At 26.7% G+C, this 15811-nt stretch overlaps 1 protein-coding gene across 1 annotated transcript; it reads left to right on the top strand.

Moving 5' to 3' along the window:
* The first annotated feature begins 7396 nt into the window (after positions 1-7396).
* On the top strand, positions 7397-8996 carry LOC124934971. The gene is made up of 3 exons (XM_047475449.1): positions 7397-7719; positions 7803-8043; positions 8919-8996. Exons 1-3 carry the CDS (start codon positions 7397-7399, stop codon positions 8994-8996), a joined length of 642 nt encoding a protein of 213 aa, XP_047331405.1.
* Positions 8997-15811: the final 6815 nt, after the last annotated feature.

Genomic DNA, 15811 nt, shown 5'->3' with positions numbered 1-15811 from the left:
TGTTTGAGTTAAGTGAGACATCATCCCGATCGAATGATGCATCGGGATGATATTATAAAATATCATAGGGACTATACAAAGATCCCCATGCCCTTGGATCAAAAGTCCAATGCCCTAGTCGAAATCATCAAAATTGTAGTTTGATGTTATTGATGTCCAACTGAAGGCTCAACCTGAGTTCGATTTTCGACCGAGAAAATTGAACCCTTCCCTAAACTTGACCGAGAATTTCTAATCTAGATCGAGAAAATTCAGCTTAGGACCGAAAGCTCCTCGCACCTTGACCGAGAAATATCACACATGACCGAGAGCTCTCCTCACACCCCGACTGAGAAATCTCACACCCGACCGAAGACCTCCCACACCTCGACTAAGGAATCTCGCACCCCGACCGAGGATTCCTAATCCAGGAACGAGAAATTCAATTTTTTTAAGTAATAAAGAAAATAATGAATAGCTAAATTAAAATTCAGATGCATAAGAGTAGAGAGTCGGAAAGGTAATAAATAAATAAGTAAAAATGTTAATAATATGATATAAGGAGAGTAAAGAAAAAGAATAATAGTTAACAAGGCTTGGAAGCAAACTACTAGCGCCTATCAGCGAGAACTGGGCTTGGCTTGGTTAGAAGTGCCCGCCCATTCTGTCTCGCCGCCTGCCAAAAAGAATAATAAATTAATCAGAGGAAAATGTAAACTAATATATATAGAAAAGTAATTATATATTTTACATAAGGATTATTAAACTTCAAGATTGATTAATTAATTGCATCGCATATATATCAATATAATATCTTAATTATACATTATTAATATTTGTTACTTTTATATTATATTTTGACTTTGAATATATAATTCTTTAGTTTGATTTACATTTATGATTAAAAGAAAATAGTTAAATTAAGATATGAGTAATTAATAATTTGTGCTATCTGGGCTAACTCAGCCCATAATTTTGTTTTACCTGATTTGATATAGTTAATGGTGCTTTCTTGCATAGGGTATTTTGATTTTTTTTATAAATTATATATATATATATATATATATATATATATATATATATATATATATATATTACATAAGTATTTAATTTATTAATTAAAATACTAACATATTTTTATTTATTTCATTAAATTTAAATTTTAAATAAATAAAAATTATTTTAAATAAATTTTAAATAATAATTTTTTTAATCAATTAATTTACATATACTGTGTAATCTGTTTTAATTTATGATTGTATGTGTCACTTTCTAGATGTGGTTTTTACTTAAACTTTCAAAATTTGATTTTCTAGTATTACATTTATATCAATTAATATATTTTTATTAACTTATATGTTTCTTACCTAATTAATATATTTTATATAGTGATTTATATTAATTTATATTTAAATAAAAAAAATTAATCTTACTAACAATTGTTGTAATAATATTTTTTCTTAAAAAACTAAACATGTTTACCAATTACTTGCAAGATCAATATAATCCTTTTTAAAAACAATATATAAATTACTTGCAAGATCAATATAACTTTTTATTATAACAAATTACTTTTTAAAAGAACTTAATAATTAATTTCAAAACAACTTTTTCTTTATCAATATTATTAAAAATAATAAATAAATAAATTGTATATATTTTTTTAAATGTTAAGTATAATATTTGTTGTACAATTCAAAGTTAATATATGGTATGATTTAATAATAAAATAAAAGTGTCCTTACTCTACTTATATATATATATATATCATGGGTGTCATATTAAGAAAGAACAAAAATAAAATATAAAATTTATCCTAATATATTTTTTATTATTAATTGATTAATTGGATATTATTATTTAACTAAATTTTTACAAGTGTTATTAAAAGAATTGTCCTTTCCTTTTATAAAGAACACACATTTTATGTGTCAACAAAATGATGAGAGTGTCGTACAATCAATGAAATACTTGAAAAAAGAACAAATATTTTTTTTACTATATTTTTTATTAAAGATAATTTATGAACAAAATTAATAATTAAAATATTTATATATTTAATATATCCTAACCAAACAACATATGGATTTTAACTATTCAAAAAGCACTAATTTTTACAAATTTAATTGTTCATATATCTTATCAAAGCTTAGAATACATATTTAGTTTTTTCTATTCAAATTAATTTTTTTATAATTAATATATATTCATTAGGGTTTATTGTTAAGATTAATTATATATATTATTTTTTTAATTATCAGACTATTATATAATTATTTTAAAATGAGAGATCTTTGTTATTAGAATTAAATATATATATATATATATATATATAGCTTAATGTTTAAAAATAGATAGTTAGCTACTATTTAACTTTTAAATGATGAAAAAACTGAATAAATAGTGAAATATACCACTGTGAGATTATTTATATGCATCCAAATGCAATGGAAGATTTAAAAAAAATGTAATTAATCAAACTAATAGTTAGTTAATAAGATCTCTAAAATTAAATTAGAAAACAATAAAGCCCAACAAACTATAGACATGAAGAATGAATGATCCAAAATTTATGTAGAAAGTACTTCTATATTTCACCCTACATATATAACTACTTACATGATTGGTTTTTTTCTTATATTATTCTTCTTCTTTTCTCGAAAAAGAATACCATGTTTTTTATCATTAGTAAACTGTACAAGAAGAATCTAAATTTTTTTCTTATGATTGTCTTTTATTATATTTATTTCTTAACTACTAACCAATTATGCATTGTTATCATGCATCTTTTTCTTTAGCTAGTGATCATGGTTGAAAGAAAAATGCAATATTATTATTCAAGAAACATCCATTTATAAGTTAGTGAGACCCAAAGATCATCTATCACACTTCGTTCTCATCATTCTCATTTCGAACATTACTTTGTCGGCATGTGAACTTTCTAATTATTCTCATTTAGAACACTACTTTATCCTTAAGTGAATATCATGTGTATGCTTAATTTCTTTCACAATGTAATCGACATTTAACATAATATTTTAAGCATACTAATGATTGAAAAACTATTCGTTCCATCTGCAATACAAGGTTAGTTATAAGGTTAGTTATAGACTTATAAAAAAAACCATATACTGTTATTTTCTTCTAATTCTAGGTTAAGAAAATGATAATAAACTTAGTTTGAGACATTTTTCAATTTTGAGTTTTGAAACAATTTTAGATTTTAATACAAGTTTATAAAACATTAACATGTAATGTAAATGATTTTATAATTTTTTTTGTACTAAATTAATAAGTAATATAAAATTTGTATTATTATTATCACAAAATATTAAGAACATCACTGTTTATTTATCAATAATTTTTTTTATCTTACATCATTTTATATATATATATATATATATATATATATATATATATATATATATATTTAAAAATATTTACGTTTCTTTTGGTTAATAGCAAGTACACAATTATTTATTAACATGAAAATTAATTTTAGTTGGGGGTACTAGAATAAAAACAAAAGATGAGAATAATAATATAATTTTTCTTTGAAATCATTTATTTAATTTTATTGATAATAAGTTAAAAAAAAATAATTTGTATTTGTTTATAACATTTATTTTCAGGAGTGTAATTGTACCGAAGAACAAAAAGATATGATGGAGATTTTGTTACTTTTGTTCGTAACTAGTAAGGTTTTATTAATTTAATAAAAAAATAAAAATTTATATAAATATATATTATGTTATAACTTTTGTAAATTAATTTCACATATTGTTGTTGGGCAATTAATGCAGCAGTATAGATAAGATAAAACATGTAAAATTAATTATTATTGTTTAAATATTACGGGAAATATATAAAATCAAATATCTTGATAAATTTGGAACAAAGTATTGTTGATTTTGGCAGGGATTAAGAAAAATTAAGAAGTAAACAAATTCTGGATTATAAAAAATTCTTATGTAATACATAAGTGGGGACTAAATGATATAATGAAAAACCTTTTTTATACAATATATATTATCTTACAATATGTTGGATGATGGAAAGAAACAAACAAGACAAAAAAAAAATTGAAGAGAAAGACAACAAAGATAAAGAGTTAGACAATTTATAAGAAGGATGATTATAAGATATTTGATTTATATTCTTTATTTTGTTTTTTAGTTAACTCTATTATGTTTATTCGTACAATCCATTGTGTTTGGAAGGATTGATAAATTTTACATTTTCTTTGTACTCGACATCATCAGTTTGATTATCATTGTTATTAGTCTGGATTATTTATCTAAAAAAATTTTAAAATAAACAATCTCAGTTTTAAAGTAACTCTAAAAAGTTTTTACCTTGAAAATTATCGTATATAACTAATTAAATATAAAATACAACATATGTATACGTTGAAATATACGATATTCATCTCTCTATCATCATCACTAGTGTAATCATCATCATCGTAACATATTTAACCACCAATATACTTTGTTTCCTAATGAACCTCACTTTCACACTTTGGTCAACCAACCAATACATTCACATATTTAATCATTAATATTCTTTGTTTCCTAATGCACCTCTCATATTATTAATCTTTAGACCTCACTTCAAGGATTTTGCATCACAACCATCTCATATCATTATTGCGACATCTTTTACCCAAATTCGGAAAACCACCACAATCCAAACATCTCTCATCTCATACCTCATACTTTCATACTTCGGTCAAATATACATCTCAATTCACATATTTTTATATTTTAACATCAATATCACTTTAGAGCACCACGAAAAATGTCCCATCTCATCACGCCATAAATTCTCTAGATCTCATGATTTACATTGTATATTGATTGTCTTTGTGTAACCAACACATTTAAAATGAGAGACATATCATATGCTTCTTCTATTAAGAAAGACATATTTCTTCTTAGTTGAAATACAATTAATTACACCCTTTATTTTGTTAGTCATGATAGATCGATCTAGAGAATTTAATTGAAGTTGCAAGTCATTCACTTAACTCTAATATAAAGTAATGCTAGGCTACTTTACACACTATTACCAGCATTTTAATCCCTTATCGCGACCTCTTTGACCCCAATTCGGTAAACCACCACAATCCAAACAATCTCTCATCATACCTCACATTTTCATACTACGGTCAAATACATATCTCAATTCATATATTCTTATAATTTTAACCACCAATATCACTTTAGAGCACCACGAAAATTGTCACATCTCATAATGTAATAAGATTTCTAGATCTTAAAATTGACATTGCATATTATCTCTGTCTTTGTGTGGTCCTCACTAACTCATTTGAAACGGGAGACATATCTTATGCTTCTTCCATTATGAAAGACAAATTTCTTCTTAATAGGATTCAAATCAATTACACTCTTTATTTTATTAGTCATGATAGATCGATCTCGAGAACTTACTTGAATTGTAAGTTATCCATTTTGCTAAATAATGCTAGACTTCTTATACACTTTTAAACAAATGAGTTAGTGAGGACTACACAAAGACATAAGAAATATGTATTGTGATTCTTGTGATCGATCAAGAGAACTTACTTGAAGTTGTAAGTAATTCATTTCGCTCTTATTTACACACTATTACCAATATTTTAATCCCTTTTCGCGACCTCTTCTACCCCAATTTTACAAACCAACAACCAATTACAATTCACTCTCGTATCGTGACCTCACACACCTCTTATCCCTCCACCAAACCAACCACCAAATCACATTCACACTCATATCATGACCTCACACATATCTTATCTCTCGACCAAACCAACAATAAATTCACAATCCACCTATCATCTTCGTGACATCACATTTTTCACACACCCCTTACCCCTTATGCAATATGCAATATCAATCTTGAGATTAATCTAGAGAACTTACTTGAAGTTGTAAGTCATTCACCTCTCATATCGTGACCTCACACACCTCTTATCCCTCCTCCAAACCAACCACCAAAACACAATTCACATATCATATTGTGATCTCACACACCTTTTATCCCTCGACCAAACCAACTATCAAATCTTAATTGACCTGGCAGACATGGTGGCTACTTTAAAGGTGAAAATGGAGTGAGGCAGGGGACCCTCTCTCTTCTTTTATCTTCGTATTGATTATGGAGATCTTTGAGAGAGTATTAACAATATTCCGAAAGAACTGCCATTACAGAATTTACCATTTCTGCGAGGAGGAGAGGATTACACATCTAAGTTTCGCGGATGACCTATTTTTACTTGTGCACGCTGATGTTGATATTATTAACACAATTGAATATGCACTTAATTTCTTTTTTTATATTACATATTTAATTATTAATGAGGATAAGGTTCAGCATTTTACGGCGGTGTTGATGATGATACAAAGGTGCAAATTCAAAGCATTATGAGCATTAGCAAGTGTTTATTTCTGGTTCGGTATTTGGGGATCCACTCACGGCTAAACAAATTCAGATTGTGCATTGTAGACCGCTCGTTGAGAAAGTCAAGAACGTGAAGAAACTTTCTTATGCAGGCAGAATCGAATTGGTGAAGAGCATTGTTATGGGATTGATTGGCTATTGGTCTCAACAGATTGTCCTCCCGAATAACGTATGAACAAGTCTGTTAAAATCTCTAGTTGACGCTTAAAATCTTACGATTTTACTATTTCACATATGGTTAACGAGTCTAATTTTATATAAACTCTTAAGTAGGTAAACTTGTACAATTTTAAATTTACGATAATAAGATTTTACGATTTTATGAGTTTATAAATAATTTCGATTTTACGATTCTATACAATTTTAATTTTATAAAAACAAATTTATATTAATTAAATTGAAAATTAAAGTAATTATTTATTTAAATTAATTAATTAATATAATTAATTTTGTAAATATAATTTTTATAGTATTATTTACTTATTATTATTTTTTAATTAATTTTATATTAAATTATATAATTTCTTAAAATTGGCTAAGTAAAAAATACTTAATTATATATATAAATAATAATAATATATAATTATTATTTTTCAAATTAAACTTTTAAGATTTTACGTAAACTCTAAATTTTACGAGTTTAAAACTAGCTAATGATTCTACGCAAACTCTCGATTTTGACAGTCTTGGTTATGAAAGAGCCTGAGACCTTGATACGTAATTTTATTTGGGGCAGCCAAGGCCACGGGGGTAAGAAGGTTAATTGAACTGATGTATGCATGCCTAAAAGCGAAGGGGGAATCAATTTGAAGAATTGCGTGGAGTGGAACAAAGTTGTCACATATAAGCACTTATGGGCGATTCAAGGAAAGCAAGAGTCGTTATGAGTTAAATGGGTTCACTCGAGGTTCATGAAAAATGAACTTATATATGAACAAGCAAAGTGAAGGATGGAATGGCATGGTCTTTAAAGAAGATTCTGAAATTGAAAAATAGTGTTGATTCAATCTTTGACATTCGACTCGGGGATGGACGAGGTACTCTCTTTTGGCATGATCCTTGGTTTGAGAGCCGACCACTTATTGATAGAGAAAATTTTTTAGGGATGAGGATTATGAGAGATTGTGCGGCTTCCACGGTTAAATATATACACGGTGGGCTTTGGAATTCTATTATTAGGCGGGCTCCAAAGGGAAGAAAAGTACTTGATCATTTGAGTGGTATCCAATTGAACGATAGGGCTGATGTTCATTTGTGGAATGCTAAAGAGGATGGAAAGTTAAAGTCTAACAAGATTTGGAATGTCATAAGGGAAAGAGCTTAAGTTGTTAATTGGGCAGCTCTTGTTTGGTCTTCTAAAGTCATCCCGATGCATTGTTTTATTCTTTGGTTGCTTTCCGTAGAAGACTTAGCACTCAGGGTCGAATTCAAGTTTACATGGACATTTCGGATGTTAGTTGCTTACTTTGTGATGGAAATTTGGAGACGATTGATTACTTACTCGGGGGCTGTCCATTTACAAGGCATGTGTGGAATAAGTTCACTTCGACGATGTCAGAGGCGTGGGAGGAGATTATGGCTGCTGCCCAAGATAGAACTAAGGCAAACAAATTTCCAGCAAATTTTTTAAGTACGGTTTTTCCTCTATCGTGTATCATGTTTGGGCCAAAAGTAACGCACGTGTGTTCGGAAGAGTGCGTCGAAGTGTTCACCATGTTTGGAGTGATATTGTCTTTAATTGTGGGGCACTTATGAGGAAATGGAGGAGGATCCCCAAAGGCGAACGCGAATGGAGTCTTTATCGGGATTGGAAGATATCATACGAGGAAGTTACTTTTTTTTAAAAATTTAAAGCGAGATAAGAGTTTAATATGTTTGTTTTTATAATTCAGTTGTTAAAATCATGAACTTGTTATTTGGATTGTTTGTTTTTTCTTTTAAATTTTGGTTTTATGTTTTTAGGTTGTTAGAAAGATAGACGATAAGTTGTTTTTCAAAAAAAATAAAAATAAATCATTAGGGGTATTTCCAAATGTTGAGGGTCTATTATTGAGTTCTTTTGAGTGCACAACAATGTTATATGTGTTTGATTTCAATTTTAACCTGATGTGCAAAATTCTCAGAGTCTAATGGTTTCTATATGACTTTAGTGTATGTTTGGATGGATAGTGTTGATAAAATGACAGTTTGATAATCAAGTGCTTGCCTTGCAATTTGATTAAACATCTATGTGTATTTGTTTTGAAACTTAATAAAGTAGAAAAGGGTTTGGATATCTTGGTTGTTGGCTGATTTCATTTAGTTCCATTCTTCTCGTATTAAAAACGGAAAACGTTTGCTGGTAACTAAGCGTACATTCATAGTTGTTGATGGTGTGATTTCTATTTTCAGTCTATCTACGGGCATTTTAAAACATGTATGCACGTCTATGAAAATTTTTGATTAGAATCGTTAACATGATTTATAGCATATTTTAGAACTTGAATGTGTTTGTCGGATTCCTGCATATAGCTGGTGTTGAAGCCCACGAACCACTCGACTATAGCTGCGTCTGAACATAAGTCACTCATTTACTAATAGCTAAATGTCACTCATTTACTAATGGCTAAATAGTCTATTGTCAGCCTCTTGTTAAATATTCACCTTTCATAACTCAAAATTAAAAAAAAATAATAAAAAAATATAAAATCAGTTATAATAATTCACACACTAAGATGAATAATAACTCTAGCTCAGCTCCGTTGCTCCCTGGTTGTATACTTTCATGGGCTTCGTTTTTTTGATGTGATGAACTCTTCAAATCCAAGATAAACACTAGTCTCAAAATATACCTTTCAATTTACAAGTTTGATATTATCAACAAATATTATATGCCAAGTGTATAAATAATAAGAATATAATAGTCAAGGATGGGACGGATCTATGTAGGGGCTCGAATGGGCTGAAGTCACCCAAAAAAAAAAAAATTACGATTAAAATTTGATATTACCTCATAATTTTTAGAAAAAATTCAATTGAATTCACTATTTTGTTTATTTAATTATTAAAAATTTTGTAAAATTTAACTTTATTTACCCATTTTATCCAAAAAATTTTCGTTTTTTTTTAGCCCACCATAATTTTTTTTAAACCCACCCATCACCGAATCATGAGTCATCCCTGGTAATAGTGTTTGTAAGGATTATGTTTATAGGAAATCACCAATGATTTATTTTCAGTTATTGATATTTCTCAATATTAAAAAAAAATATATATATATATATAATATTAATTTCTAGCATTCACATGAAAAAAAAATACAATTTTGATGTTATTAGTCTCATTTAGTATCTAAAATAGTATTGGAGTCGTATGAGTTTTGGATTTTGCACTGTGAATTTCATATTCAATTCCCATGTTTCAAAAACTATAATAAAAACAATTTAAATAAATAGTATACATGTTATTAAGATGGCAGATAGACATAAGTTTTGATTTACACGAGTCATACCAGCTCCCTGCTCCGTATCGCGGCAAATTATGTTGTTTCTTAACGACGATATATAATAAAGCACCGTTGAAAGTTTTCTTAACCCTGTGAGCTTCCAGATTTGAGTTCATGTGAGGTGCAGGCGTTTTTTCACACCAGCCTGATTCTGAGCTGTATTATTTTCACCAGCCTTTTCCAGTATAGCAGCTCGGCAAAACGCTCTATAAGAGCTTTCCTGAGTTGATCAATCTTGTTTTGATCAATGTTAAGGATCTTACTGACAAGAACCTTTTCTGAAGAGGAAAGGATTTCAGATAATTGCAGCACGGTTCCACAACAATCATCTCAAACAGATTGTAAAGCTCGGCTGGATCAAAATCATGCCAGCTTATAGTTGCAGAAAAGCCAATATTCATAGCTGCATCTAGAACATCTGGAGACTTGATGATCTCAATTGAGATCTTTTGACCTACTAATAATATCATTGTACATCGATCTTAGGATATTATGAGCAAGACACTCCATTATGGTAAAATATCACAATTCTCCGTGATTGAGATGACATATTAATAACCTTGGAAATATTATCTTCCATTAGTCCAGAAACATACAATGTTTGTTTAGAAATTAAAATAAATGTCTTTCATCATCCATGTTAGCAAAGAAGTGAGTTACGAATTCATTATTTTCAGGCCTTCTTAGTTTAATAACAATCTTCACTATGAATTTCCGTTTCGTGAAGTTTGAAATCGATCTCAAAGAGATTTCAAAACAAAGAAGACCGGAAAATAACGATATCACGACTCACTTTCTTAATAACATGGATAGAAGACATTCTACGTTCTTACGTTGGTATTATTTCCAAACTCAAAAGTAAGTAGCATCGGTAATTTTTTCCCACAAATTTATATGTTTTTTCAGAAGTGTCACAAATGGAAATTTGACAAAAAGATCTAACTTACAAATAAATCTGTCAGCTTATCAGATATTTGTTTTTCTCATATCATTCTGCCTACTAAACTTGCCATAAAACAAATTAATATAATAGCAATAAATTCAAGAATAAAAGAACATTATACCTATATTGTCATTTATCAAATAGTACAAATGCATACCAGGAATCATACCAGCTTCTAATCCATTACTCTTGCTCTACTTTTCATTTCGGGAATCTTTGAAACACTCACTAATGGTTTTCTCCGATGAATCTAGATGCAGCTCTTCATGTTCATCACATTTATTTATTACTGTATGATTGAAGTTTTTTTCTTCTCTTTAAAACTATGATCAATTAGAAGTGGCTGATAAGGACCTAATTTGATCCGAGTTATTTTAGATTTTTATTATGTTTTTCTTTTGTGTTTTTCAAAAAAACATGTTTATAGTTTTGTTTGTCATTATATTTATCAAATTACTTAATTTTCAATAAATATAAAAAAAATCTTACTTTACTCTTATTAAATTTAAATTTTAAATATAAGAGAACTTTACAATCATTTATTTTAACCAAATTTCAAATAACCCAACATTATTTTTTTTTAAGATAAAACAATATATATGCTGAATTCCATTAGTAAATGTAAAATTCATAAAAAAAAATAGTAACAATAATATATATATATATATATATTTCATAAAATAAACTTTACCACATAAATTTCAATGATGATAAATATTAAATTTAAAAATGATATTAATTATTTATTTTGTATTATAATATATATATATATTAATTTTAATTTATTTTAACTATTACTTATTTACCACTTTAAATGCCTTTAAATAAGTTTATCACCTCATTACTATTTTAAAGACAATTAAATATGTATATATTTATTATCTTAATTTATTTTAACTAGGTTACAGCTTTCTTTACCAATTTAAAATACAATTAAATAAGTGATAACAATAAATATATATTTTTTCATTAGAGTCTTTTTATTTAGATTTACAGGAAGGAAGATAAAGGAACTATACCTTCAATATTCAATAATAAATGGGATTAACTTAAAGATGGTGAAAGACTATCATCATGTTAGCTTCCTACAAAACAAAACAAAAAATTACTAGATTATGTAAAGCCTTCGTTAATAAGTCAAATAATTAATCGTAAAACCAACCATAAACAAAAGTTTAGTAAATCATAAAAATAAACAATTTGACTTCAGATCTGTAATATTAGAGTAATGATAGTTCAAATGCATTAAGGAAAACAAAATAAAAATAGCTTAAGAGTTTGGCCTGATAAAATTAGAGTAATGATAGTTCATATGCATTAAGGAAAACAAAATAAAAATAGCTTAAGAGTTTGGCCTGATAGTTCACATGCATCAATCTAAGAGAGTTTGCAAGAGAGGTATGCTTCAAATAGATTGATAGAGTTTGCAAGAGGTATGCTTCAAATACGATTATCTGCAAATATATCAAATCAAAAGAGAACTATGACTAAGAAACAAACGAGGAGATCAATTAATCAAAGGCCTAGATCAATCAATCACAGACTTGATAGAGATGTGAAGAGGAAGAGTGCATGTGAAGAAGAGTGCGGAGGAGAAAACTATTAGGGTTTTGCGTTTCTTTAGAATGACAACCAGGGTACTTATATAATCATTTATTTATAATTATATATTTAATTAATTAAAATATTTGTATTTTTTGAAAAAAATTATAAATCACTAAATATTCCAATTAAATAATTAATTGAAAATAAACCACTACTTTTAATAAGTTTAATTATTAAAAATTATAAATCATTTTATAACACTATAAGAATATATGATTAATTATATTTAATTATTAAAAGAAAAGTACTTTTTAAGGGGATTCTTCTTTTTGTTATTGAGAATTATATATTTTTATTTTTTTATTATTAATATTATTATGTAAAATCATTTTTAATTTAGTTAGCAACCTGATTTAATTTTTTTATTTAAAAAAAAAAATTTAATACACATATTTTATCTCTCCTTCAATACGACCATCTTCAAAATCATAAAATTCTAACATGTATTCTTGCGTCTCTCTTAATATAATATATGAATTTATTTATTTTATTTATATATAATTTTATAATTTAAATTATTTCACATACAATTATTAATTCTTTGATTGAATATATTAAAATTTATTTAATTTTAGTATATTTTTAAAATGATTATTTTAATAAGTTATTTTAAAAAAAAATAAGAAAAAGTCAATTTATTATTATAAATTTAATAAAATTATTATAATATATAAAAAGATGTGATAGAGGGAGAAAAATTAGTGGAATAGAAGAGAGAATAAATATTATTAGTTGCGAAAAAAATGGGAAAATAAATATAAGGAGAGCTGAAAAAATGGGAGAATAAATGTAAGGAGCTGGAAGAGAGAAAAGGCCAAAAAAAAATCATAGGCCTCACCATCTTTTTCATTTCCTCACTCAATTCTCTCTATTATTTTTATTATATTATTATAAGTATAACATATTTTCAAATTCAAGGTTAACTCTATTTCCCTTTATTAGATTAATTATAAATATATAAAATAAAAATATAATTATATAATATAAATAAAATGAATTAAAAATAAATATATGTATTCAGTCTCTCATTTATTTATATATATTTATATATATATATATATATATATTAAGTTAAAATATTATAATTTAATATATAAATTAAAAAATATTAATATTTTTTTATTTAATATTTATAATATTAAATTATATAATTTAATATATTGAATTTATTGATTAATATAATTAATATATAAGTGTATAATAGTGTAAATATATTTTTTTCGTTTTAGATAATATTGAACAAATTTTAAGTACTTAAAGTTTAGATATTTATATTTGTTAATTTAATTTTTATCTTTAAATATTATAATTATTGAATACTTAAAATTCATATTTAGATATATTTTATTTTATTTTATTTATTTTTGTTAATTTATTCATTAAAATTATATGTAAAATTCACCCAAAAGATGAATTTATCTTTTTTTTTTTTATAAGTACTACAATTTTAGTTATCTAATTTATAAATTTTAAAAGAATTAAGAATTATTTTGAATAAATAAAATTTAAAATAATTAAAATTAAGACTCATGATTAAATAAGATGAATAAAGAGTGTTCATGTCTTGATTTCATTCCATCCCTATACCATGGGTATAAGGAAACTATTGGCAAATTCCTTATACCCTATTAAACTCTTAAAATCAAAAACACGTGTTTTACTCAAGAAATTGTTTGAACAAATGGAACATCATCTCGTTCAAATGATGCATTGGAATGATTTTATATATGATCATCGGGACTAGACGAACCTCCTCATGCCTTTAGATCGATGATTAAGGCCCTAGTCAAAAACATCAAACCTGCATTTTGATGTTCTTAACGTTCGACCGAGGGTTCGACCTAAGTTCAATTTCCGATCGAGAAAATCGAACCCTCCCCTGCACCTGATCGAGAAAACAAGTCTGGCATGGTTCTCGACCGAGGATTTCTAGCCTCGAACGAGAACTCCCCGCACCTCAACCGCGAGATCCCCGTATCAAACCAAGAGGTCTTATCCTCGACTGAGGACTATTCTGCACTCGACCGAGGATTTTCTAGTCCCGATTTAGAGCTCTGACATCGAACCGGGAGATATTAGTCTCGACTAAGGACTCCCCTGTATTCGACTGAAGATCCGGCCGAGAGGTCTTAGCCTCGATCCAGAGGAATTGTCCTAGGGTCCATTTGTTTGAAGTTTTAATTTTAAAAATTGTTTGTTTTTAAATTAAAAGCCCTAAATCATTTTCTAAATAAAAAAAATAAAAAACAATTTCAAAATATTTTTATAAAAAAATATTTGAATAAAGTCCCTATTTTGATTTATTTTTGACTTCTAATATTTTATGCATGCTTAAGACTTGAAGAATGATTGGTTAAGTAAAACTTAATAAAACCAATTTTTTAAAACCATAATTTTATAAAGTAGACAGTTTTTAAAGAGGAAATAGTGCTAAATCTTTCTCAAGTATCAAAAAAAAACAAAATTTAAAAAAATCTATAGTCAAAATAAGTTTGTAAACAAAATATTTATTGATTTTAAATTAAAAATCAATTGACCATGTTTTCATTAAATAAATAATATTTTTATTAATTATTTTAAATTAATTTAAAATACATATTTCTTTTAAAATAAAATTATAGTTTGATTATTTTAAATTTTATTTAAATGGATCACAAAAATTAATTATTATCATAAACATGTTTTTATAAATCTTTTAAAATAATATTTTATTGAAAAAAATTGACACACAAAACGAGGTTAAAATTGTTCGAATCGAGACAAGGGATTTCTAGAGTTACACTTTCTAAATTTTATAAAATTATTGCAATATATATAATTGTATTATGTTTTCCATCTTTTTCTATCTACAATTAAAATAAACTTTTTTTTCTCATGGATTATATAAAAAATTATAAATTAATAATTTAATATACAATCTTAAAAAAAATATTAGTGTTTAATTTAATTATTTTTTATTTAATATATATCAAATTATAAAATTCAATATATTAAAATTATTGACTAATATAATAATACGTAATACTCTTAGGCGGTAAGATTTATTTTGCACTTGTTTTGCATTGTAAGTCATCAAATCAACGTCGTAATCACCATTGATTAAAGGAAGCGCAATCGACATAGACGACACAACACAGGCGGCACGATATGCACAAACGACACAGCACGATCGACACTTGCGACACGATATAGTCAGCCATTGAGTGTTTCTAATATAGGGTTTCTTGTGCATTTGTTAGCGCCGCTGGAATTTATCTTCGATTGTAGTTTATCTGTGATCATTTCTTAAGATTTTTGTAATTATTTGTTCTATTACTCTATTTATGTCATCATAGGGA

This window comes from Impatiens glandulifera, chromosome 4, assembly GCF_907164915.1.
Source record: "Impatiens glandulifera chromosome 4, dImpGla2.1, whole genome shotgun sequence".
Taxonomy (NCBI): Eukaryota; Viridiplantae; Streptophyta; class Magnoliopsida; order Ericales; family Balsaminaceae; genus Impatiens; species Impatiens glandulifera.
Note: the sequence above shows the minus strand (reverse complement) of the source record. Positions and strands in the feature narration are given on the sequence as shown.

Excerpts from the sequence above, each read along its gene's own strand:
- LOC124934971 (XM_047475449.1), top strand. The coding sequence starts at position 7,397 with ATGGCATGGTCTTTAAAGAAGATTCTGAAATTGAAAAATAGTGTTGAT. Across the intron at positions 7,720-7,802 it reads AATGCTAAAGAGGATGGAAA|TCATCCCGATGCATTGTTTT; the intron begins GTTAAAGTCTAA and ends GGTCTTCTAAAG. Across the intron at positions 8,044-8,918 it reads CTGCCCAAGATAGAACTAAG|AACTTGAATGTGTTTGTCGG; the intron begins GCAAACAAATTT and ends AGCATATTTTAG.